Genomic DNA, 26,967 nt, shown 5'->3' with positions numbered 1-26,967 from the left:
GATGAATTATATTTGTATCATATGAGCTTGACCAAAAAATGTTGTAAAACATGGATGATGTCCATATTTTTAGTTTTTTTTTTAACTTCATACTATATTTGATTTTATTTATAATGATGTTTTTTACTTGTCAATTTCGAAATTCGAGGAAAAATATTTCGACATCGGGGGCTAAGTTCGAAAAACGGAGATATTGCTTTTATATTTACGAGTCATTCTCTCGAAACAAATGGTTTGATTCAATATCTGGCAGAGTGTTATTGTTTAACACTTTTCACAATGTTTAAACATTTTTCTCATTATTTTCATATTTTGCGATACTCAAAATTTAAAAAAAAAACACAAAAACTAACAGTAATTAAGATTTGTAAGAGTGAACTCTAACCATTTAATTATGGTTTAGTGAGGCAATACTTATTACACATACCTATACTTCTTACATAATTACTACCTGTGAGCTATGGCGAAGGGCAAATTGAAAAAAAAAAAAACACAAATACGTACTTTAGATAAATACTCAAATGATTAATTAAATATACAAAAAAAAAAAAATTATTGTATTTTGGTAAATAAAAAGTAAGTAAAAATATAGAACAGCAAAAATTTAAAGATCATGACTCCCATGAGAAGAAGTTTAAATTACGTTATGACCGATGTGTAACCATAAAAAATACACGCCAATATCATCATTACAGAACTCTTAATAATACATCACTCGAGTGCAAAGTTTTCGTCAAAGACATTAAAATCGTTACCAATAAAGTTAAAAAAAAGAAATAAAGCAATACGTATAAGTTATAAGAATTAATTTAAGAATTATTTAACTTCTTTGTTTTTTTATTTATGAAAAAATATTTAATTTATTATCTTTAATTTGTTGAAATAAAATTAATCATAAAATAACGATATTTTTAATTAAAATATTATTAAAAAGTATTTTCCTTATTTATAATTACTAAGTAACTCTTAAGATAAGTCAATGACGCGCGGTAGCGCGCCATACCGGCAGCGCTGACCGTCCGTCATACAATTTTTTTTTGCCTAATCTAATCGCGATCAGTCAAATTTTTTTGCGGATTTCGTTACTTTGATGTTTATTGCAAAATACTAAAAAAAAATTTTTTTAGTTTTTTGAGGGAGAAGTCCTTAAAATTTTCATTTCTTAACTTAAAAGTTAATTAACAATTTGAAAAAAAAATTATTTAAATTCATATATATTTTCTCAAAGTACAAGTTTTGAACTATAACTCCTGAAAATTTCATTAAAAATCACCAATAGTTTTCAAATTATAAATTTTTTAACTAAAAGTAGTAAAATTAAAATTTAAAAAAACTGAGCAGGGGATTACTTGCTTATGATGACTACTTTATGAAAAAATTTTCACTTTCAAATTCGATGATCAAGTGGAAAATGGGGGTCCACTTGACGTGTTTTTACTCTAATGGATATATCTTACAATATTTATTGGTGTGAAATAAAGCTATAACACTAATATTTTTAATTTTTCTTATAATAGTGTGAAAATGGGTGAAATCGGATGATAACCTTGCCGAGTCCCCATATAATGATTTTGTTAAAAACTATTAAAAGTGTGATAAATCAATAACTATATGCGTCAGAGACATTAAATTTTACACCCAGGATGGCCCAAAAGGGCTTTATAGTACCCGGTATCAAAATTGAACGCTGGTTATAGCACCACCCACTTTTAGATGAAATTACATCTCACCTGTTTGACCCATTTCTACCAAATTTAATTGATAACACTCCGATGATATTCCCATGTCAACAAATAAACCGCTTCTTAGGAAGAAAAACACATGGGCAAATTATCAGATAGATATCTCGAAAGCTTAAAGTAAAAAGATTTTATAAACTTTTTATTTTGTGTTGCCAACAAAAAATAAAAAGTATTAAAAACATAGGTAAATTGTAACATTTTTAGATTAATTGCAATTTATTATTCACTTTTATTAGACGGAAAATATACTGCTAACATATTGTGTAAAATTCCTTATTTATTGCGTCATTAAACAATTTTGCAATATTATTACTCCAATTAGAACAAGTATGAAATAATGCCATTAAACGTTGTAGGCTTTTTACAGCAATTTATTACTCTTTAATTAAGTACATAATAATGAGGTTGCTCATAAAGTTAGATCATCCACTATTAGCTGCTTGTTTTTAAACATTGTACTTTAGAACTGAATGAGAAAGCGTTATTATATGTAACATATTTGTCAGGCCCTTAGGTTTCACCTTACTATAACAGCCGTTACAGCCACTTCAATAGCTATCGCTTAACCGAGTACATTTGTTAATTGTACGCTGATTTGTAGTTTAATAGTAAATTGTGTGCACCACATCATATTTGCTGTTATACACGAGTTCTTCGCATCGCCACTCCGCTGTTTGCAAAAGGTCGCCACTTTTCTCTTAGTAAAAATGTAGGTAGCAGTGGAAGCAACAATAAAGTGATATTCTACGCCATTAAAGTGGTATAAGCGATCCTATCTCTAATTGATTATACCAGTAGTTTGTTCTATTCTTCACACTAAAGGTCACTTATATCATATATTCTAAAATATGTCCGCTTTCTCGCAGAATATTATCTTATCAGTCCTGTAATCTATTTATTAATGAAATAACCGTAAATGTTGTCTCATTGATAACTTAAAGTATTGTAACTGAGCAATTAATTCTGTCTATAAAAATGAGACGTCTTTGCGCAGCGTAACTGTTCTTATATCTAAAAAACTTGAAAGTGCTAATTAGGTATTGTAACAAATACTTGTACTTGAAAGTGCTAATTAAGTATTGTAATAAATACAATGCGACAACGTCATATTTTAGTTAAAGACAAATCTGAAAATAGAATTTGTTGGAAATCTTAAACTGACACTCTCTATTACAATTCTAATTTTTTTAAGCTAACTGGTGACGATATAAAAAAATGCGTCGCTCAAACATTTTTAGAATAAACTAATAACTACAGAAGAAACGATACCACAACTGCCTAGAAGCTTACAATTATGAAATTTATGAATTTTTTTCTTGGGCGCGCGGAAGCTTCTGTCACGACTTTTATGACAGTCAGCATACTCATGAATTCTATAAATTTTTTTGCTCATTTTGGTTTTAAGGAAATAACTAACTTTTCGAATTTGCAAAACTGTTGCACATTTTCGAAGAAAATTTTTAAACAAAGGCACGCATGGTAAACCCAGTGCCATCACGGATTAAATAGCAGGAAATGACAAAGTGTTAAGCTATGCAAAAATATAGTTAATATTTGCTGATTAGGTATTTTCCAAAGCGGGATTTTCCAACTTTTTAATACCATATTTACAGTATGATTTGTCTTTTGCTTCGAAAGAGGCATCATTGTCTATGATAACTGTAAATTGCCGCTAAATTTCTTTTCAGCATTTTTGAAGATCTGGAAATAAAACAAGTACCGAAGGGCTAATTCGGGTGCAATTTTATACAGTCGCAAAGATCAAAGCCGTGGAAATACCTTCAGGTGTTGGCAAAACTAACTAACTTATATTAAACTAAGGAAAGTATCGCTCTGATTTCATCCATTTAGGGCAAGGGGATACACTGCTATTAGAAAGAGATTCCTTCAAAATTTCATTAAGATTTCTAACATCACAGGTCGATCGATATGTTTGGAAAAAATCACTCATATGCACTGAGGCCTCCATATTTTATGCTGAATTGTCGCACTTTAAGTAGTTTTCAATATAAACGTTATGTAGTGAGTGGGCGTGATTATTATCCGATTTGAAGCAAGTTTGGTTGAGTTAGCTGTAGGAGTTTGGCAGATACGTACATTTAACATTTTGGGGGGCGAGGCCATGCCAATTTTAAAATATTTTTAGCACAAATGCGTATTTCTCTACTGCGTTGCGTTGCGATGTATCAAATTGCATTTTTTGTATCTTAAGTTAGTGCTTAGTCATGATTCTTTATATATTTCCGTTTAACTACGAAACATACGGATTAGATACTGTTTGAACTTTTGAACCTGCCTGATATTTACCATATTTTCATAGACATAGAGTTTCTATGCAGGTGGCTTACGTAACAAGCTATTATTTACGATTATTTAAAAATTGCTGTCTGATAATTCTCTATTACAGACGCAGTGATTTTTAATTATGAGGATTAAACAAAATGACACACTTGAATTGTGATAAAATGTTGATAAAATGCCTCTCGCTAAATGCGGTTATGCCGAGTTCGAATAATTTTAGTGTTGGTAAACGACCGTCGCAGAGGCTATTTAAACCAACACATTAATTTAGTTAAGTGCCTACATTATTTCTATAGATTATGTCTGATGGTCTAGTCTAGGGCCAGAAGGTCTAACTATTAAGAGCGCAGGACGATCAAAATTTGTCTAACTATATATTGTTATATTGTTGTTATATCTATCCAAGAGACATATAAAAGCAATCGAGGGTAATCTTAAAATTTTAGGAAACTAGAAAGTATTTCCTGGGCATTATACTTTGATTATTAGAAATTTCAACTTTTGTTTATACTTTAAGTTAAAACTTCGCTGCGTCTCAAGAAAAAAAAAAACCACAGTCGGGGGCTGCAATTAAAAAATATCAAAGGTTAACAAAATTAACAGCAGCAGATTTGAACTTGGATCAAGTAAATTTCGTATGTGTAGAGTATTTGTGAGACAAAAATATGATAATGTTTTATATTTTTTGGTGCGTTTATAGAGTAGTACACGTAGTGACCCCAATATATCGAATTAGAAATTAAAATTTATTTTAAAGTTGTTCTTTCATAAAAATAGTTTATTTCGTTCTTTTACTTCAGTGGATCGATTAATGATCTACAGTTAATTGTATAGTATAGAACAGATGAACATAGATGGTCTGAATCATTAGATAGAATGGTCTGAATCATTATATAAATAGCATTTTTTTTTTCAAACTCTATTGCAAAAAATCGCAAGTTTTTCTTTAATAATATTAAAAATTCACTTTACACACAACATCCCTCTCTTGCTGCTTAAACACTTTTGCGGTAGCTGCAATAAACCATATGTGTATTAATTTTCATACCGATCGAGCCTTGTTCAAAAATTTTCCCACTTATCAAATAACAGTCGAACACTTGTAATGCATTATGTAAAAATTCATATATATATAAGTATTGTATTTTTATGTTACATATATCGTCACTTGTGCAACCACCACTTGACCTACCTGAAATGTGTAGATGAACAAATGAAATGTCGGTGGTATTTGAAAGAGCGTAAGCAGAAATGTCCAAATCAATTGCCATCTGCCATGATGTCCAATAAAATTCGAGATCACATCCGCATCGACATCTTGACTCAAATCGCCGACTTTGCGTGGTGGCAGGCCTTCATTCAACACTGAATCCTTTTTTAAGTCCTCCGAGTAGCGACGAAAATCTAAAGCGATTACGCTGATTTCCGGCGTATGCGGCTTTGGATCGCGATAACCGCCATATAAATTTGTTTCGATGCTACCGCGCGAATTGCTGCCCTTCAAATTGCAGTCGAAGTTCAGTGAGCCACGACGTAGGACACCGCTCATTTTGTAGCGTTTGGAATTGTATGTGTTTATGAATTAAGAATTTAGAATTATTTTCTAAATTTAATATTTTTATAACAAACGCGCACTTCACTTTTAAAACAGTTTCTATTTTTATTTCATTTATGTATATACTTTTTTTTTTTTGTTTATACTTTTTTGATTTTTTTTGATTGAAATTTTGAAATCATAAAATATTTTTCCGCAGCAATAAAGTAATAAACGTCCGCTTTTTACAAAATCAAGATAAAAATGCACCCTCAGCCCTTTTGATTTGTTGATAGCGTGTATTTCATTACACCGTTTTTCTTTACCGTATTTCGCGCTGTAGCGGTCTAATTATATTTTATCAACTGTCTTGATATTATACTACAAGCTAATCAACAAAAGCGCCAACGCTATTTAACATGTATATTTAAATTGCTTTAACAGTGTGCTGTAATTAACAGTGAAACTTTTGGGTAGCAATTGCAGATAACAGTAGTTGTTAGCATTGGTCAACAACAGCAGAAAATGTTAACACTCTCTGCTCTAACATTTCAACCGCGCTGTTAACTGAGTCTGCTAAATTAGAGAAACCATAATAATGTAGATTTTTATTTTATTAACATACTGTGAAATTATTTCTTATATATTAACCTTATTTCTTAACATTGTTAACATGCTCTGTATTAACATTTTTCGCTGTTTTATCTGTATATTAACTCGCTGTTATTAAATGCATTTCTGTTTAGTTTACTGTTAATTGCATTGATCGTTAGAGCTTTTTGTGCTTTGCTTGGCAACTGTTGCCAGCGTTTATTAATCACATTTTCAAAATGAAAAGAAAATTCAAAGTTTTTAGAGATAGGAATTTGTATGTAAGTATGTATGTGAACACTTCGTTAATTTTTAATTTTCCATATCAACAGAAAGCACGATCGATTGTTAATGTGCTTTGCAGATGTTTAGCAAGTGAAAAAATGACATATGAAAATATGATGCTTAAAAATGATATTTTCAAAAAAGAATAAACTTCATAATTGAGATATACAGAAAACATCTAAAACATTGAAAGCGATTGTATTCGCTTGTCTCTTTATTTAATTCTCATCCATGTTACAATCAATAAATATTACGTTTGTAACATTTGCAATCAGTACTTCGCTTCGAAAGGTCCTCAAATTTTTTTGTTTAAATGTTAAGTTAGGAGAGTATAAATAAAATGTTCTTACTAAAATGATTATTTAGTTTGTAAAAATGTAAATTGTAAGGTTTGTCATGTATGTTACAAGATGTATATAGAGTTGTCTCCTTAAAATATTCTTATCTTCTTATGTAAATAGTATCTATCTCTTGATAGTCGGGAAAAAAATAAAAGTTGACAGCCCAGCTGTAGTCTTTGCTGCGTGTGTCGTTCCATTTGCGATTTAAGTTTTGCACAATTCACATTGAGGTTTTGCTATCAAAAATTCAGAGAAACTTGAGAATTTTCGCTTAAAATTACACCTATTTTTAATGGTACATTTCAAGATGATAATTTTTGACCACTTTTCCTTGAATTGATCTAAATATTGTTTATATTAAAAGTAGTAATATTTATATCGTTTTTAAAAATATGCGCCAATAAAGTCCCCTACCATACGTCCAAAGCACACAGCTGATTAACACCGATTGAGAAATAAATAACATGACTTTCAATAAGTTAAGTTTCTTCGACGATTATTTTGCAAGACATAATTTATGTATCTTAATATATTTAAGTTGTTTAATGGCCCCCCTAGCGGGCTACACTGGCTTCCGATTTGATTAGAGTGTGTATTTTATGTATAGGGATCGGTCAAGCAATTATGTTTAATAGATTTAAAAACCAAAGGTCAAACCCCGGAATTTATTATATTGTACATATAGTTCGAAAACGGTAAAATTAAGTAGTATCAAAATCAAAATCAAGATCTCAGACAATATCAGCATATGCTCATATACAAAAGTAGTTTTACTTCGAAAACTGAGGTTTACTTTAAAAATTACTTCGCGATATTGTGATACTAAAACCTGCCCTACATACAAATTTAAAGCTTGAGGTAGGTTGTAATTTAAAGCACACGTTCACACATACATATGTATAAAATGAGTATATCAATATTTTTATTCATTTTTAAAAAGCGCTGCTTAAAAGTTCTCAATTAAAAGCTTTGCTTGCCGCTGCAGCGCTTGCTCATTTATGCGCTTAATTGCAAATTCACTCCAATATTTACTCCCATAATTACATCAACTTAAGCTTGAAACAGTTTGAGTATAATAATGTCTGTCCGCAAAGCATTCTCTTTACTTACAGAGGTGTGAATAAATTATACCTAATGACTATTAAACAAAATTGTTTAAGTGGTATTTTATAGCCGTTTATTATACTCTTGCAGCATATTGCTACAGAGGACCATTGTCACGCCCACAAATTAAAAATTACAAATTAATATAAAACTGTAATTTAATAAAAGAGAAAGGTCGCTCACCGATTTCAATCAAATTTGGTGTGTGAGGTTACCCAAACATTTCTATTAGATACTGCAAAAACGGATAGCACCACGCCTAATTCCCATATAACAAATTTTTAAATTCCGTCTGATTCTTTCACAGAAGAAATATATATATTAGAATAAAAGTTTGCATAAATATCACACATTAACTTGTGCCAAAAATGGGTAAAAGCAGGTCAACAACAGGTCCCTTAGCAGTACAAGTATATTGATTGACCAAAATTTTCTAACTCAGCTAGTTGTTTTCTGATTTTCTCAGTTTTGTACGAACAGCCGCTGGTAAAGAAAACATGCGATAACTTAGTCCCGTTATAAAGAAGGCAATTTCATTTATAATTTGAGTTTGAATACGCATTGACACCAAATTACAGCTTTCAATAACTGAAATATCGAATAATGCAGAAGTAGTCTGGAAAAAAGGAAGTCTGTTTGGCGCTATGCTGTCTTTTAAGATGAAAAGAAATTTAAATTGGGAGGGTCTGATGAATACAACTATTATTTTCAGAATCTTCGGAAATAGGAACATCAGTTGGAACGACTATATAGTCGGGTCCTGTGGGTAGTGTGCTGGTTTGGGGAGACATCTCCAACTATGGTACTTGCGAACTACAGTTTTTGTACACTAATATACTTGTAAGTGCAGAATCGTATAAAAGCGTACTAGAAACTGCTTTTTGAAACGACTCGATATTGCACCGATTCACATTGCGCGGGCGTTGACAAGTTTTGGAATTGAAAAAAGCGTTTTATGGGAAATAGGCGTGGTTGTAGTCCGATTTCGCCCATTTTCGCACTATAACATAGAAATATGAAAAGAACGTTATGCATCGAATTTGGTTGAAATCACTTAAGCAGATCCCAAGATATGGGTTTTCACCTATAGGTGGGCGATGCCACGCCCACTGTCTAATTTGAACGCGGTTCCTATAAAGTCATCTCATACCATCTCAGAGATAAAATTTAATGTCTCTGGCGTGTTTAGTGCTTGGTTTATCGCGCTTTTAGTAGTCTTTAACAATACCGTTATATAGGGAGTGGGCGGAGTTGCCACCCGATTTCAACTTATTTCACACTGTAGATAGAGGTTCTAAAAATATTTGCTTCCAGTGAATTTTGTTATTATAGCATTAGCGGTTTAGGAGATATGCACATTAAACCTATTAGGGGCGGGACCACGCCCACTTTAAACAAAAATTTTACTGCAGATGCCCCTCCCTATTATGATCCTGTATACCAAATAAGAGTCTTGTATCTTGTTGTGGAGCTTAGTTATGGAAATTTATTTATTTTTGAATAATGGCGTTCTGTGGGCGTGGCAGTGGTCCGATTACGCCTATCTGCAATACCAATCGTCTCACGGTACCAAGAAACATGTCTACCAAGTTTCATAAAGATATCTCAATTTTTACTCAAGTTACAGCTTGCACGGACGGACAGACGGACGGGCGGACAGACAGTACCCATTTATATATATAATATATAACCCTATATCTAACTCGATTAGTTTTAGGTGATACAAACAACCGTTAGGTGAACAAAACTATTATACTCTGTAGCAACAGGGTGCGAGAAAGATAATGTACAAACTTCATGTGAGGTTTTCATTGTCATTCAATGACAGTCGTAGTCAAGCCATTTAATATTGTTTACATTTAATTTGTTCAGCAAGTCATTGAATTTGAAGCAGTGAAAGCTGTTATTTTATATGTCGGGATCTGAACCATGGTATGGTGAATTCAATCGTATTCATATCAAAGTCGTAGATCGCTCCAAGGCGAATCTCGTGAAAGTCGTCCAAAGTCAGTTGTTGTTTCGGAAATTGTTAATGCTGTGCGCAAACTGATATTGTAAGATCGTCGTGTGACCTATCCTAAGAGTGAGACAACTATAGACATTATTGGGACCAGCATACATTCACTTTTGCATGAACATTTCACGCTGGATTCCAAACAATTTGTCAATCGCTCAAATAAAGGCTCGTGTCTCTGTCCGAAATATATAAGGCATCTTTCGTAGGTACATTAAGAAAATGAAAGAAGTGATAGACATGTTTTCAGTTGTAAGGAGACCTAAGTTTTTCTGACAACTTACCTCGAATAATGTCATCTTCAGAAATGAAATCACATCTAATAAATTTGTTTCAACATTTCACTTAATCATTTATTTCACATTACTTTTGGCCTTATTAAGACAAATATACAACAGAGAAATAAATAACTAGATTTTTATTTTGCTCACATAATTACTTTACTAATATTATACACATACATATGTACTTAATTACTGCTATTTACTAATTTGACACAGGTTATTAAGCTTTTTTATGAATTTTCCATATAATTGATTCTGTTGCTACACGTTTGATGTATTTTATAAGAAATATGTATAAAAATATATGAAAACGTTATACACACACAAACTTATTCGTTACTTTAATAAGTACATACAAATAATAATTGCATTACTAATAATTAAGTGAGTTAAGAATATGTATATTTACATATGTATGTATTCGTTAATACATATATGTATTTATATGTAGGCATATTTGCGTTGTCAAATTTTCACAATGTTTATTTCCAATAGGTTGCCATATTTATAAAAATTTTGCTGTTTCGTTTTCTATAATAAATATAAAACGTAAGTACTTTACGACCACTACGTAACTAAATCATTAATTATTTGGAGAAATTAATTATCAAGAAGAAAATTTATATAAATGCAATAAAAATTTGTTAGTTCAAATTTGGCATTTTAATTTTTGCACACAAGAATCAAAAGAAAAAAATTGTATACATTATTTTTTTTACTAAAAACTTTATTTATGTAAAAATAATAAAAATATAGTGTATATATGTATCTAAACAAATTTTTTTTTTTTTTCAAAAACAAAAAAACAAATAATAATAAATTTATTATATGATACTTTGTGTCCAATTGACTGTGATATGCTTGCTCACTGAGTAATAATATATGTATTTTTGAATTAAAAGTACTTCTCTATAAAATACATACATACATTGTAGTAATTATACATAAACACATAGTTTCTTATTACTATATTTATATTATATTTTTTTTAATTAAATTTTCAGTTAGAGTGGAAGAAGCATATAGAAATACATACAAACATTTAGATACACACATATACAAATACAGTACTATAATAAATATCTATTTATAGTAAAACTGCATATTTTTAAGATGAAATGCAAAAGGTGGTATTCACGTGCTCGTTGAAATTATTTAAAAAAATCTTTTCAGATATTTCTAGCTGACAGCAAAACTGAAGTTGAAATTTAGTTTAATGAAAAATATTAAAAGTTGTAACAGTAAATTTATGTGATTTTTTTTGTACTTTTATTTTAGTTTTCTCCTAACAAAATTCTCCGCTGAGTAAAAATAAAAATATTTTGTATAATACGACTAATTGAAGTGGTATTAAATTAAAAGTAAATACTTCTTATATATTTGTAATTTTACTACCACAAAAAAAGTATTTTTAACACTGTGAATACCCTTTCTTTCTATTTTCTCTGTGTATTGCTTTAGTTTCAAGGGCTGCATGTAGAATATTTTTTATTTTATGTTATTTTTCATGCATATTAGTACCAACTTAAAAAACTCTCTTGCCTTTTCTGACTCGGCTAATACCGCACGTATGCGGATTGCGCCCCTCGCGTCGGTTAGGCGGGAGGAGGGTAATCGTTGGGTTATTATTATTAATTATTACAATATTTTCTTGCAATTTTTATATTTCAAAAGCATTTTTTTAGTTCTTATGATTTTAGAAAATAAAAAAATATGTTTTGATTCAAAAAACGTTATTTTATGCACACAATTTCTTTAATTGACCGTACCTTCAATTTTTCTTGTATATTTTGGCACTGAAATTTCATGCTATAATTAATTGACAATTCGAACATGGAATTTATTGCAGATATAGCTATTTCTGTTATAGTGATTTTTGTTGTAAAATTTTTATATTTACGTCATCCATGAAGTTCAGAATACGAAAAAATTACTTAGATGTTAAAAAAAAATAAAAATAAGAAATACAATAAAATAGTTAAACACAATTAAAAAAAATTTAATTTACTTTTAATCGTATAACTAATTTTGTTGAATATAATTGTTATTCGATTAAATACTTGGTAGGCCAATAAAAAAAAAAAATAATAAATAAAAAGGAAAAAATAAAAAATAAAAAATAAAAAACATACAACGAAACAATATTTGAAAAGTATGTAAATAAAGATAAAAAATAAATAATTAAAATTATATAATTATAAATAAAATAAATTAAACTTATCGAAAATAAACGAATTACAAATATATAAAAAGAAATATTTGCATGTTTTAACTTTTGTATGGAAAGTAGAATAAATTTATTCAAATCAAAATTTGATTTGTTTTTTTTTTTTTACAAAAATTATATCAGTAAATGAAAACAAATTACTCAGAGGAAAACTAGAATATATGCATAAACCATTAGTACAAAATGAAACTAACTAAAAGTAAATAAATCATAGTAAATTAAAATTAAAATTAAAATTTAAAATAAATTATAAATATAAATTTTACATTATTACAACATATACTGTTTTATAATTTTAAAATCCTAATAAGAATAATTTTTTCCGATAAAAAATAAGTTTTAACTATATTTAATTTGTATTTAGTTTTTTCTGTGTTAAAAACATTTAACATTAAAGAAATATACACAAATACGGCTATTACAGTAAATATAATAAATTTAAAAAAATATGTATGTATAAATAAAATAAATGTTTCACAATTTATTTTTTTTTTTTTTAATATTTTTATCAATAGTTTGTCACACACAAATCGGAATTTCGCTGATTAAATAATGTTAATTTTTCTGTCTTCATGTCTTCAACATGCTGCAATTATTTAATCATTCTTTTACTTATCAATATTATTTTATTGCAAACAAAAATTATAAATTTTTCTTAATTTTAAAGTTATACAAAAAATTAATTTTTACTTCGCTTTCTTTGATTCAAAACCAAACAAATTTCTTTGTGCTAAATTTCCAGTGGCTTCTGTCATAAATTTATTTCGAATAAATTTTAGAAATATTACTTAATTACGACTTACTTATTTATGAAAATTAGTAACTATATATAACATAGTATATATATTTAAGCACACATTTATATAGAAATACTTTAATACCGTATTAATTTTCGTATCTCTTTTCTGCTTTATTTTATTATTATTATTTCTTTTAATTAAAAATATGTGAATTTGGTTTTCACTTTTATTATTTTTTTTCTTAGTATTTTTTATTAAAAGCAATTTTCCTTAAATTTATGAATTTGCAACAAAAGGTCCTGCCTGTATTTAGTAGTTTTTTTTGGGAACTTGTGTATTTTATTTTCTTTATTTTAATATTTTTTATTTAAGCGTCTTTCTGTAATAATAAAAATGTTTGTTTGATAACTTACAGACACAACAGTAATTTTAGCGCTTTTAACATTTGGAACTTTCACTTTCATTTTACTTAAGCTTTTGATAATTGTTGTAAGCTTTCATTAATTCTTTGAGCTTTGGAACTTTCACTATCAGTTTAATTAAACTTTTGATAATTGTTGTGAGCTTTCATTAATTCTCTGAGCTTTGAAGAACAATTTCTTAAATTACAACTTTTTAACAACTTTATTACCGTTAAATGATATGCTTGCTCGCTTATTTACCGTTATTTTATATATATATGTTAGTTTCCATAAGCAAATACTTGCTGTAATAGGGTTTTGCTTGAAATGGTAGTCTTCAATAAACTGTTTGTTGCTATTGCCTGCTATTACAGTTAGTTAGTGGTTTGTGTTCATTAATTTTGGTCCAGCCAAAATACAGTTAATGTTTTATTTTTGCTGTACGCTTATGCGTTTAAATAGTTGCATGCTTTCACATGAATTTTGTGTTTTTCTTTATGATTTCTTCGACTTTGCGTCGCTTTTTACAGCTAATTGGCATTTGAAAATCGTCAGTGGTGAGTTTGCAAAATTTCTTTTGCTTACTAAATTCGTCGTATTTTGACAAAGTTTGTTATTTTCCACTTCATGGCCTATCATTCTTTTGTGGCATCAATTGCTTGAAGTTACCTCAGCTAAAATTTCTAACATCTGAAAAGAGAAATAAACATCGAGATTTCTATGAAGGGGGGATTTATAAGTTTGTTATAGATTATAGATCCCATATATTGTACAAATAAAGAGAACACGTATAAATAAAAATTTGTGGAACACTTCGAACTATATAAGGCCTAGCTCTAGGCTCTACCTGAATATTTTTTTTACAAATATATGCATTAGGTTTTACTCTCTCTTAGCGAGCTAAAGCTTCGCTATAAGATTCGTCCAACCCTTCTCAAAGTGTCTGCCTGAATCCGAAATTCTTATAAAAAAACTTTTTCTTGGCAGCCAACTATTCTCATATCTCATAACTCATATTTTATAATAGATAGTGAATAGGTTAGGTCCATTATTTGATGCGCAAAATGAATTAATAATCCACAGCAAATGAACAAATAATTAGAATAAAATATGTTATTCTTGGGCACGTTCCAGCATTTAAACAAGAAAAAACGTTAACTTCGGTTGCACTGAAGTTATAATACACTTCACAAATACAAAAGATTTCCTAAAAGTACTTGATTCCGATCGTTCAGTTTGTATGGCAGCTTATTGCTATAGTAGTACGTTACTGGCAGTTCCAAGAAATAAGTAGCTTTTTTGGGAGATAATGATGTGTGAGAAATTTCAGAGCGATATCTCAAAAATTGAGGGACTACTTCGCGTATATACAGATAGACGGGCATGGCTAAATCGACGCAGCTCGTCATGCTGATCATTTATATATATTTTTTATAGGATCTCTAACGCTTTCTTCTGGCTGTTACAAAGTTTATGGCAAACTTAATATAGCCTGTTCAAGGTATAAAAATGTGTTAAAAACTATAATTCAATTCACTCACTTCTCCTCACGTGGTTCCGTTTTCGTTTGAGCAGATATAGTTTCAGGCAGGAACAGCACCACAAATCCGCCAAAGAAAGCAAAAGTTGTCAGCAGTGTCATCATGAAATGAATCTCAATTTTATTCTGAAAACAACAAAATACCAACAAAAATCAAATTTAATTGAATTAATACATGAAACAATAAATGCTTAAGTAAAATATGTATGTATGTAAAAGCCACAAATACTCAAGATTAATTGATGATTTAAAAAAATGCGCCAACATTTTTGTGCAACGAAGTGTAGCAAGCAATTTTGATCAGATATACGAGTACGCGCATTAATCACATTACAAGTTCATAGGCTTAAATATATTTTCAATTGAGCGGCGCTATCGACACACCGACCCCCCGTCCCCAAACTTACCAGCAACGACAAATATGGCGTGAGTATCAGTGCCGCACCGGCGGCAACATTACAAGCGCCCACGCCCACATTACGAATGGCGGTCGGATAGAGTTCGGCGGTGTAGACCGGCATAATGGTGTTGCCGGCGCTGATGGTGAACTTGCCTGCGAACATAAAGATAGTCAGCTGGAGCATATGTGGCAGCTTGTAAGGCAATGAATCATAAATTTGCACTAAGTACTCATGTATGAGTGTGTGTGTGCGCTTTTGAATGGCATTTATGCAATTCAATTAAATTTCGATTGACTTATAACACATACTTATGCGCACACACACTCACACATATGAACCATATATACAATACAAACATTTTGATGGGCATATGCTGGGGCATGCAAAATCACAGCGACAACTCACCAATCATGAGGAATGTAATCTTCAGCCAGAGTTGGTCATCATTGCCCTCTGTAATAGCCGCGCAACAGCAGGCGATGCTTGTGCAGAAGAATGTGGCGCAGAAGAGCCACTTTTTGCCAACCTTTGTGATGATGTACATGGCGATGGCGATGGCGGGGATTTCGACTAGGCCAGCTAAAGCCTATGGTTGTGTGTTGTATTGTTGTTGATATTTTTTGTAATGAAAAGAGAACGAGAAAAAAGCTATGATTGATCGCCATATCGTATTGATTTATTTTTTGTTTTCTTCATATTTATCGATAATTATACAAAAACATTAATATTAACGTATGTAAACATACATGGGACGAACTTATGGCCTAAAGTAAATATGTTTGTCACATATATTTTTGGTTAATATGCCGAAGTAGCGTTTACGAGCGTTTGGCGTTCATATATTACAACATTGTGTTGCCAGTCAGTGACACTTCTGTAGCTACATATGTCTATGCCTTACTAAAGAAATTTGGCTTAGCGCCAGCAAGCAATGTTCTCGTAGACAGACAAGATCAGGGAAACGCATGTTTAAAAGCTTAATGATCTGTTAATTTCGATCACATCGAACTGTTGATACAAAGTACAGTGAAGCATGGATATATAAATCAGCTTGAAATTTCATTATTAATTCATTTTTCAAATTAAATTTGAGTTGCTAAAGAGACATTTCTGTTAAAATAAGTAATGTTTAGCACGATTACTTTACATTAATAAAAAACTAGATAACTTGATGGAGGGTGATAAACTTTAGTACCTGGTATATTTATTTTAATAAAATATGTAAGCATATATTAACTTTGCCAAGAAGTTTGTAACATCAAGAAGGAAACGTCGGTGACCAGCATAAATGTGTATATAATGATCTTTATCTAAATATTGAACGATCAGTTTGAATGGCAGCTGTTTGCTATAGTGGTCTGATCTAAACAATTTGTTCGGAGATTATTGCGTTGCCTTGGACAATAATTTATGCGAATTTAGGTTGCACCGAAGCTATAATACACTTCACAAATACAAAAAATATTTTATAGAAGCTTGCATCGGAAAGTTTGTATGGCAGCTAAAGTGGTCCGATCTGAACAATTTCTTCGGTCATTGCACCATATTTTTGGCAATAACCCATGCCAAATTTTGTGTAGATATTTCATCAAATGAAAAAGTTTTCCATACAAGCACTTGATACCGATAGTTCAGTTTGTATGGCAATGGCAGTTATATGCTATAGTGACACCATTGCCTTAAAAAAGCTCATGCAAATTGACTCAGCCAGTCACGCTGATCATGTATAAATGAAATATGTACTTTATAGAATTTCTGACGTTTCCTTTTAAGTGTTACAAACTTTGTGGCAAACTTAATATATTTTTTGATGGTAAAAAAACTTCAAAGTATTACAACAGTACCATTATTAAAATACAGCAGCTTAGTGCTCTGTTTCTAGAGGGATAGTCAACTGTTTAGGTATCGCGGGTATCGCAAACATTTATACAAATTTTAAAACAGAGTAAAACAGAGAGAGAGGTCATGATTGTATTAAGAACCAAAGTGGTGAATCAGTTCACAATATTATTTTGATTCACGAGGTTACAGTTAAGCTATACATAGACATCAAAACAGTATAGATTTTAGCAGTAAACGAAATGTTTGTAAAAAAGTCTCCGTGTTAAAGATATATGGTGAGCTGTATGTGAATGTTTTAGCCCAATAATCATAGAAGTGACTTTTTATATTCAAGAGGGTGGCTCTTAAATGTAGTTAAATAAAAAATATTTTAGAAATATCAACCCCTACGGCGATACTAATGTACTTAAAATTATTTAAAATCAGTTATGGTCCTAATCAATTAATTAATTAAAAGCTTAAAACGTTCAGACTTTTCAATAGAGAGTCATGAACTATTATTATTTCCTTCACGAATTTTCAAAATTTAAATCAGTCTATTGTCAAAATAGTGACATATAAATAATAACATAAAAGTCATATGTTTTTTCTTTTTTACTCCATACCTTTCACATAGCCTAGCTTAGTCGTTTGATCAGAATCAAAACTTATACGTATGTGACATCTCTTAGGTTATCATCAAAAGGTTGACACAGAAAAAAATTACTTAATCGATTTCATAAGAACCACCCCAGTGCACTAAGCATTAAGTCAGTAAGTTTTCTCATAGCTGAGGTGATAGTTCATGAACTCAATTTAATAAATAAATAGAATTTTTGAGGTTAGAATGTTTCAGAAAAAAAGTGTATTTCTGTTGTCGCAAGCGGATTTTATGGATGAAAATGTTGAAAAAAAGCTATTTTAATATGATCTGAATTATTATTGTCAATTTTAGTAATTTTGTTAACCGAATAATAATATTGTATAATAAATTCCTTATTATTTTTTTAAAACGAAATCTAGACGATATTCAACAAATAAGCTTCTTTGAAGGAAATCTTAGTTTCATAATAATAAAAAATTTATTAAAGGTAAACAGTTATTTATAGAATTTAATTTGTAAATGGATAATTCTATCCGAAAGCACAGACACTTTTATTAGTTTAGTGCGAGGTATGGATAAATGTTTTTAAAATTAGTGGCAATATTAGAAGCATTTTGATATGAATAATTTTAATTCTTTAAAATCTCTTCGTTTATCTCTAGATGTAATTTTAATTTAAATTCTAGATGTAATTCAAAAAAAATGGTTGCTGTTCGTACAAACATCTGACTGTATTGTTTATCATTTATATTAGCCACAATTAAATATTTATGCACGAAAATTGAGAATATGTAGCAGACTTTTAAGACCGCGTTCATATCCATATTAACCTACTCAAATTATGTTTCGAACTGCTCACCTTGGTGTTTATGCCATTTTCATTGAATTCAATTAAAATTTGCAAAAAAGTGCAACTATTGCAGTTTGCTTGACAGTTAACACAAGAGAAAAAGCTTAAAGCACATTAGCTGCACATGCTTGTGAATTAGATTTTTAATAGGTTTTTTATGTCTACGAATGCAGCTTCACAAGATTTCAATTAGTCAGCTCATGTACCGTCAGCCGGAGGAAATGAGTTTTTCACACTCGAACACATACACATCTTTATTATGAGCAAATGAAATAAGTGAAATGAATTAGTTATGTGCATGTAAGTTGCTAACACTGGTTATTTTATATATTCATAGGTGTTTGCTTTGATTTAATGCGATTGCCTGGTAAAATGCTTTTCACAAGTGCTGGAACTGAGTTTGTTTACCAACACGTCTAGCTTGAAGTATAATTACTTAATTTTGTCTTCTTTTTATTTACTTTTTATTTTCGACATCGCTTTGAGAAAGAAAAACGATTGCAGGCTGCTTATACGACGTATCGCTCCACCCTTTATATTCTGGTATCTAACCGCATATAAATATTATATATTCTCAAGCCTATAAAATATGTTTTCTTCTCAAGCCTATAAAATATGTTATTTTTGAATTAACATTCGAATATATTTTATTTGAAGAATATATTATTTTGAAAACTTTAGTAGAATCACTTAAGAATTTGTTTTCGATAAGTGTAATTTTTTACCAAACTATCAAAGCTTTTATAGTTTATGTATTCATCTCTATATTTGATTACACCCAATTTTCCAAAAGTTATTAATATAAAGCTTTGTCATTATCTAACATATTCCAGTAAAGCAGAATCAATAAATATTTTTTGTTTGCATTCGAATATTTCTACTACTACTATTTACCTTAACTAAAAATAATAAATTTAATTAATTTGTTGTAATATTACATTTATCAACTCACCGAATTCAAATAAACATTTCCGCCAAACGAACTCATATTCAGTATGAGGCCATAGTAAACCAGATTCATGGTAAACCAAATGCAAAGAAAGCAAATTGTCACACAGCGCAGATATCCCGAATTGAAGAGGCTGATGCAATTTTGTGATGAGTCTTCTTGCGGTGGTGGTTTCAACATGGACTCATAGTCTGGTGGTAATTGCCGGCCATTGAATTTAGCGGCACGCTCGACTATACTCTTCACATCGGCAATGCGTCCTTTGACCAAAAGCCAGCGTGGAGATTCGGGCACGACGAACCTGCAATGATAATGAAATATGTAGAGTAAATCACTTTGATTTTTCGATGGTTTTTGTTATGAAATTTCGTGCTGATAAATTTAATTTTATTGTATTATTTTTTAAAAATATTATTATTTAGTTTAATGCAGTCACAAATAATATGTTTTTGTGAAAAACGAGACGATTTTTGGATATGTCTTTCTATCTTTTAGCACATCTACCTACTGGTAAAGTTAATATAAAAGCTTCTACAGCTGGACGTATTTGAAGCATTGCCACGCCCACAAAATTGTATTTCTAGAGAGATTGCGAGCTTGGTTAATGTCTTTGCTAACCTCACATATAGAGTTTGTAATTATCGATCGAGTATATGTCATCATCTTAAAGAATCTGCTGTTGTGCTTTTTTTTTTTTACTATTTTGTAGATAAATTCGATTGAGGATCTCTCCTTAAAAGTAACAATGATATAATATTATACCAGGAGACAGTGTAATCTGTGGTATCTAAATCTTCATCATTGTCCAATATAATACTAGATCTAGCCGAATTGTGAAAACATCAGCCATAGCATCTGTGACATAACCGGTTGCTGGATCGCAACTGATCGTCAAAAATCATTGACAAATTTGACTATTTATGGTCTATATGAGTATCTTCGCTTCAAATTATTTCGAACATTCAGTTCAACCAAGTGAGTTTACTTCGGTTAAATTCGTTGTTCAGGAGTTGCGCTTGATCGGCATTGAGAATTTATTCCTCAATTATAAACCAAGACCATATCTTCTACACAAATTAAGGGATATGGACCGGGAGATATTATAAATTTGTCATCGGCTCAAAGCGCTTTGTCAAGGTCTTATGATCTATTATATAGAAGCGGACCGGCGTTCTAAGCTGTCTAAGTGAGATACCTATTAGTATCGACCTCTTGATTTAACGCTATCGCAACATACAGATAACTCTTATGAATATATATATATATACATTATATATACTATGGGATCAAAAATATCGGACTAATTGTATTAATTTTAGTAAAAATCTATTCTATCCCCAGCTAGGGGAATAATATTTAGCAGCTGCATTCAGCTATCTTTGGTGAATATATATCACAGATTTAAGCCAAAGCGGACCATTTTACTCAGGCGACAGCTGTCGGAATCTTGTGTGTCTATAATCTTCTCAGAGTTCAGGTGTAAATTTATTTTATTACATTAGAATTTTTTTATGAACAATTTATGATTTTTTTTATTAAATTTAAAAATAATATATTCTCATAGGCATTTTAATGATATTACACATACAAAATTTGATTGACCAATTTAAAACTGAACAAGAAAAAATTAACGCTTCAATAAATTTTCCAATATCACACCAATAATTTCACTTTCAATTTGCAAAGACAGCAGATGAGATTTTTCGAACTATTTAGTTTCTTTTGTTATTGTTTTTATCGCAGTCTGTTTTCATAGATGCGCAGTTTAACGATAAGAAATGAAAAAAAAATATATATTAATTCGATCGACGCCCACACTTGAAGCATAAATAAAAAGTAATAAAAATCACACGTCTACGTGAGGAAAATCAGTTGATACTACAAACATACAAATGCTTTCATGTGAATCTAAACATATTTTGACTAGCAAATTTAAACTTCCCGAGTGTTTAATTGTTTCAAACAAAATCAAACTGTCAGTTTCCATTAAGCTTTTACACTCTTGCAACATGTTGCTACAGAGCATAATAGTTTTGTTCACCTAACGGTTGTTTCTATCACTTAAATCTAATCGAGATAGATATATCGTTATGTATATATAAATGATCGGGGTGACGAGATTATTTGAAATCAGGGAAATTAGTATACGAATTACCCCAACTCATACACATAAATACTACATATATGGAATTTATTTTATTTATTCTTATGCCGAACATGTCATTCAATATGTCAGTTATATATTTATAAAATTGATTGAAAATATGATATCAAGTAGACCTCAGCAATTTCAAAATTAACACAATTAGCGAATCCCTTTCTCTACGCTTTACCTACCCACCCCCAATATAACCTGTATAATAAATTCCGAATTTCCACCTGACAAAATGTGTGATACTTTAAAAATTAAATTAACAAGTTTTCTTAAAAAATGTGTCGGAATATAAATGAAATTGGTCCAAACCTTATATCCCTAGAATTGCGTCACTCTGGTTGACGTTTTCACATCAACTCATTATATTAAATTTTAGCTTCTTCATTTGCAGATATAAATATAATAATACTATAAAATATAGTAATAAAACTAAGTGAGTCTATGACCTATAATATAACTTAATAAAATAACAAATTTTATTGTAATCCATCTACAACTTCATCGAATAATCAATGTTGAATTGGTTCGCAACATTTTTTAATATAAATTTCTCCTAACACCTGAAGGTGTTTTCCCTGCTTAGAGAGAGAGTATAAAATGTTCGGTTACACCCGAATTTAGCCTTTTCTTACTTGTTTTTTTTTTTTCAATACCGTTAAGATGATACTCACCATAGAAAGCAAAGAAATATTCCCGGTAGGCCGATGCACAGTTGTAACCGCTGATAGTCCTGCGTCAGATAGGCGATGCCAGCGATTAACATGTACGATATTGGCAGTGGAAATAAATTGTACATGCCGGCTATGGTACGCCATTTGCCATCAACATACTCAATGGCCAAAATGAGACCCGCATATGTGACGGACACGGAGACTAAGCCTAGTAGGGCGCGAAGTAGCAGAAACATTTCTAAAGATTTTGGGAAGTAGAGCACCAAGCCTATTGGAAAAAGAGTGAGGATTGTGTTATGTTTATTGTTTATAATCGCTATGAAATATACTTTTTGTTAAATTAATGAAAAATTACAAAAAAAGTCAAGTTCGGAAAAGTCAAAATTCAAAATAAAAAAACATAATTTTTTATTTATATTTATTTTTAAAACGGTTTCTACAAATATGGTCAAAATAAGCAAATGAGCGGGTTATTACGAAAACACCCTGTGGTTAATTTTGGATTACTTGTTTAATAGATATCTAATCCATTCTTAATTCATGAGTGATATATTTTTTCTTAGGGTATTTTCTTCTAGGAATATTTTGGGTTTGAAGTAATTTTACCGTAAACCGTGGTCAAAAGTTGGCAAACCTCCTTAAAAACTAATTTTCACTCTAAGCTTTCTTAACCTCTTCAACTTTGAACCCATTTCGTAGTTATTCGTTTATCTCTCTCTCCCTATGCTCCAATATTTCTAAAAATGCATACTTTCAACTATAAGCTTTTTGAAGCCTTTTTGGTTTATTACCGATATTATGATGCATTTTTTATATGACATTTGCAATTAGGTCCGTCCGTCTTTAACAAACATATGTTTTCGAAAAGACATCTTGAAGCGAATTGAGATCAAGTTGATGGTCTAACTACTAGTTACAGTGTACCTTTTTGTATGTCCCTTGGTTTCTGAGACGGAAGCTCCCTACAGAAAATGGGATACATACATACACTCTTCAAGTTCTGCATTCGGAACGAGTTTAACCTGTAGGGTGTCATCTATAAAGAGAGATATATTTTTTTAAATAAAACAAGAAAAAACATTAACTTAAGTTGCATCAAAGCTATCACACCCTTCACAAGTACAAAAGATTACTCAAAAGAATTTGATTCCGATTGTTAAGTTTGTGTGGTAGCTTATGATATTGTGATCCGATCTGAACCATTTCTTCGGAGCATGCACCATTGTTTTAGACAATATTCCATGCCAAATTTCTTCAAGATATCTCGACATATGAGAAAGCTTTCCATAGAAGCACTTTATTGAGATCGTTCAGTTTGTATGGCAGCTATATGTTATCCTTGTCCGATATCGACTGTTCCGACAAATGAGCAGCTTCTTGGTGAGACAAGAAATTGTGCAAAATTTCAGATCGATCGGGGGTTCGGAATTCGGTAAAAAAAATCGAAAGCAACATGGGTGTTGCATAGAACTTCCAAACTATTTGAATATATTCATGGGTAAGCGTTGCTTTGTTTGAAATGAAAAATCAATCTGAAAATCCTTCCCCATTGTGTATATTATCTTGTGCTTGCTATTAAATTTCAACATTGTAAACTTGACTTTGACATTTACCACTGTCCAATGTCAGCTTAGCACCTAAAATCACAAATGTAATGCAACAATGAACAAGTGTTTGTAAAGACAACAACTACAATGCTAAACACCTCAACAATGGCTATTGATTGTGGCTACAACTGGTAGGAATTGACACTGAACTTGACATTCAATGCAGCCACTCTAACAAGACTGCCAATCAAATAAGCCATTAACTCAAGCGGGTGTATGCGTGTATGTGTACATTACAAACACATACATACTGCATGCTGCATTCACTTTTGATTGTGTTGATTGAGTTGGCAACTGTTGCCGGTGTTTGGACACCATCAACAAAAGGCGTTAGCAATTATCGAACCAATGACTTCAAGTGGCTGCAGCAATGCATACAAGTGCATACGAGTATTTGCTGTTGTCTATGCATGAATGAAAGTGCACAAATGGCAGCAGGGTTCAAGTAAAACCTTGGCATGTTTGTGTAAAAAAAAACTCTCTGAAATTTAAAGCATATTCTCTTTTATGAAAATCTCCGTACATTCACGTTCTTCTATCGGTTTTCACATGAGAAATTACTAGTTCCAATCTTCTTCTGTGTTGCGAGAAAAATAGTGAGATAAGATAGTTGCAGTATCAAGACTAAACTTAGATACGAGCCCTGTGTCAACGATTGCACGTTCAGGGTATTTGAAGGATTATAGGCAACCTAGATGTTTCCCGGCAGAAAGAGAAAGGATGCAAGTTCCACACATGGAGGTATTTCTTTCTATGTTCTTGTAATTTTGCCAGTACTTTTAATGTTACGAAGGACGAGGAATGTATAGAATCCTATGTCAGCTAGTTCTATGTCCGCTAACAATTTTTAAGCTTTACAGATTGACGGTGATCTGGTTTGCAGCTAATGAAAATGTTATAGTTTCAGGTGTGTAGTATTAGGATTAGAAGCCGTGGTTTTCAACCGACTTAGGTAGTACCTGGAACAAATACAACCATTGCTTCATTAACAGGCAGTCAGCAGGTTCAATTTAACTGTACCTTCTCTTGTTTTTTACTCTCTGAAAATGGCATTCAACCACTTAAAATGTGCGAGCTATGGGTTCATAATCTAAGCTAACGGCTAGCTATAGCTAAAACAGGAAAAAAGCAAATTTTTGCAACAAAGAAAAGAGATCTTTAGTTCGAATTTCTAAAATAATTTCTCTATTTATATATTTGCTATTTTAAGAAAGCTTTAAGCGGCTACTAAGCTTTTACTAGAACTATTTTTTTTAAAAGAATTTTCCTGGACTGACTATTGGACTCATAAATTAAGCTTTTTTTTGCAAGTCTTCGAATTCCCTTTTAATGAAATTTGTCTACATTATTCCTGTTAAGGCATTTTAATATAAATATTTGTTGCCTTTTGTTGGCACACACTTACCGAATATCGTCTGCAGCACAGCAGATACGAAGAGCATCTTCTTGCGGCCGAATTTATCCGACAAATAGCCCGACAGTATACCACCTGTTGCCACACCCAACAGAAAGAACATCTCCGCCACATTCTTAATGTACTCCTTGTCGCAGACCAAATCCCACTGTGAAGTCCATGTGTTGCCCAAATTATCATTGGCATCGTATTCCCAAGCGGTACAGGGTATGCGTGTGTCATTCTGCACCACTGCCAGTGGTGAAAGTAGATAATTTTGAAATGCCGACACCGCCGAAGCGTCGTGTGGTAAACTGTCTTGTGATTGCTGTTGTTGGCGTATCAGTTGTTGCAATGCTGGCTAGTGTATGTGGATGCGAGGGTGTTGGATATAAATGTGGTCACATGGCATGCAACAGTGCGCAGTTAGGTTGATGACAGCGGACAGAAATTGAAAAAGAGAGAGAGCGAGAGGAAGAGTAGGGATTAAATTGTCGAATTTGTAGAAATTTCACGCTCGGCTGGGCTACGCGTCTAGAATGCAACAAAAGCAGAAGACACGCACATGCACAAGGTGCCTACAGTGGCATGAATGGGGGTCATATGGCAAAGTATGGCTGCGGCAATTTTGGCAATTTGCAGCTAATGCTCTCGTCTTGTGGCAGCCGTGTACGTTGTGCTGTGTTTTCGGTGTTGTTGTTTTAATATTTACCTGCAGCTGCAAGCTGTCGTTGCCCACTTGACTCCAGTCAGTCTTCGCCTGAAAGCAATTGTCCTGCGAATCGCTTAGATTGCGCCACACATCTACCGGCAAGTTTTGCAAATGCGGCGGTCGGCTGCACCAGAAGTTTTTGTTGATCGCCTGCAGCGAAACATTTGTGGGAAAATTGTTGAGAAAGCATATATGTAATACCCTTCACATGTGAATTTTTTATAACAGAAAAGTGTATAAAAATAGCTGTATCATGATTATGACCCAGCTGTTTGTGTGGCAGCTGTATGCTATAGTGCTCCGATCTGAACAATTTATTCAGAGATTGTTGCGCTGTCTTCAAAAATAATCATTGCCGAAGTTCGTGAAGAGATTTTGTCAAAGAAAAAATTATCTATACAAGGGCTTGATTTTGACCAATCAGTTTGTCTGCCAGCTATATGCTATAATGGTTCAGGATTGGCGATTTTTGGAAGAAAAGGACGTGTGCAAAATTTCAGATCGATATCTTAAATTTGAAGGATTAGTTCGCCTATATACAAACAGACAGGTATGGCTAAATCGACTTAGCTGATGACGATGATCACTTCTTATAAATATTTTATATAGTCTCCGACATTTCATTCTGGGTGTTACCCATTCAGGGTATAAAAAGTCAAAAAAATTAGCATATAATTAAAATTTTCACTCAAAACCCACT

The 26,967-nt window shown here is 31.5% G+C and overlaps 2 protein-coding genes across 8 annotated transcripts in view; both read right to left on the bottom strand.

Moving 5' to 3' along the window:
• The window catches only part of LOC106622894 (organic cation transporter protein), a 33,836-nt gene extending 27,875 nt beyond the window's left edge, over positions 1-5,961 (bottom strand). Inside the window, exon 1 of the mRNA XM_036373084.2 lies at positions 5,236-5,961. Within this exon, the coding sequence (XP_036228977.2) occupies positions 5,236-5,592 (357 nt within the window). The 5' untranslated portion in view covers positions 5,593-5,961. The remainder of the gene's footprint in view (positions 1-5,235) is intronic.
• Positions 5,962-13,395: 7,434 nt separating this feature from the next.
• LOC106620711 (organic cation transporter protein) overlaps positions 13,396-26,967 on the bottom strand; it is an 84,763-nt gene continuing 71,191 nt past the window's right edge. For all 7 annotated transcript variants that reach the window (XM_070108489.1, XM_070108484.1, XM_070108495.1 and 4 more), the window contains 8 exons: positions 26,268-26,417; positions 25,568-25,916; positions 22,556-22,823; positions 19,733-20,030; positions 15,911-16,091; positions 15,512-15,657; positions 15,106-15,230; positions 13,396-14,254 (listed from right to left, as the gene is read on the bottom strand). In XM_070108489.1, the coding sequence (XP_069964590.1) occupies positions 14,248-14,254; positions 15,106-15,230; positions 15,512-15,657; positions 15,911-16,091; positions 19,733-20,030; positions 22,556-22,823; positions 25,568-25,916; positions 26,268-26,417 (1,524 nt within the window). In that variant the 3' untranslated portion in view covers positions 13,396-14,247. The remainder of the gene's footprint in view (positions 14,255-15,105; positions 15,231-15,511; positions 15,658-15,910; positions 16,092-19,732; positions 20,031-22,555; positions 22,824-25,567; positions 25,917-26,267; positions 26,418-26,967) is intronic.

The sequence above is a fragment of the Bactrocera oleae genome, chromosome 2 (genome assembly GCF_042242935.1).
Source record: "Bactrocera oleae isolate idBacOlea1 chromosome 2, idBacOlea1, whole genome shotgun sequence".
NCBI classification, from domain to species: domain Eukaryota; kingdom Metazoa; phylum Arthropoda; class Insecta; order Diptera; family Tephritidae; genus Bactrocera; species Bactrocera oleae.
This window is presented reverse-complemented; position numbering and strand designations above follow the sequence as displayed.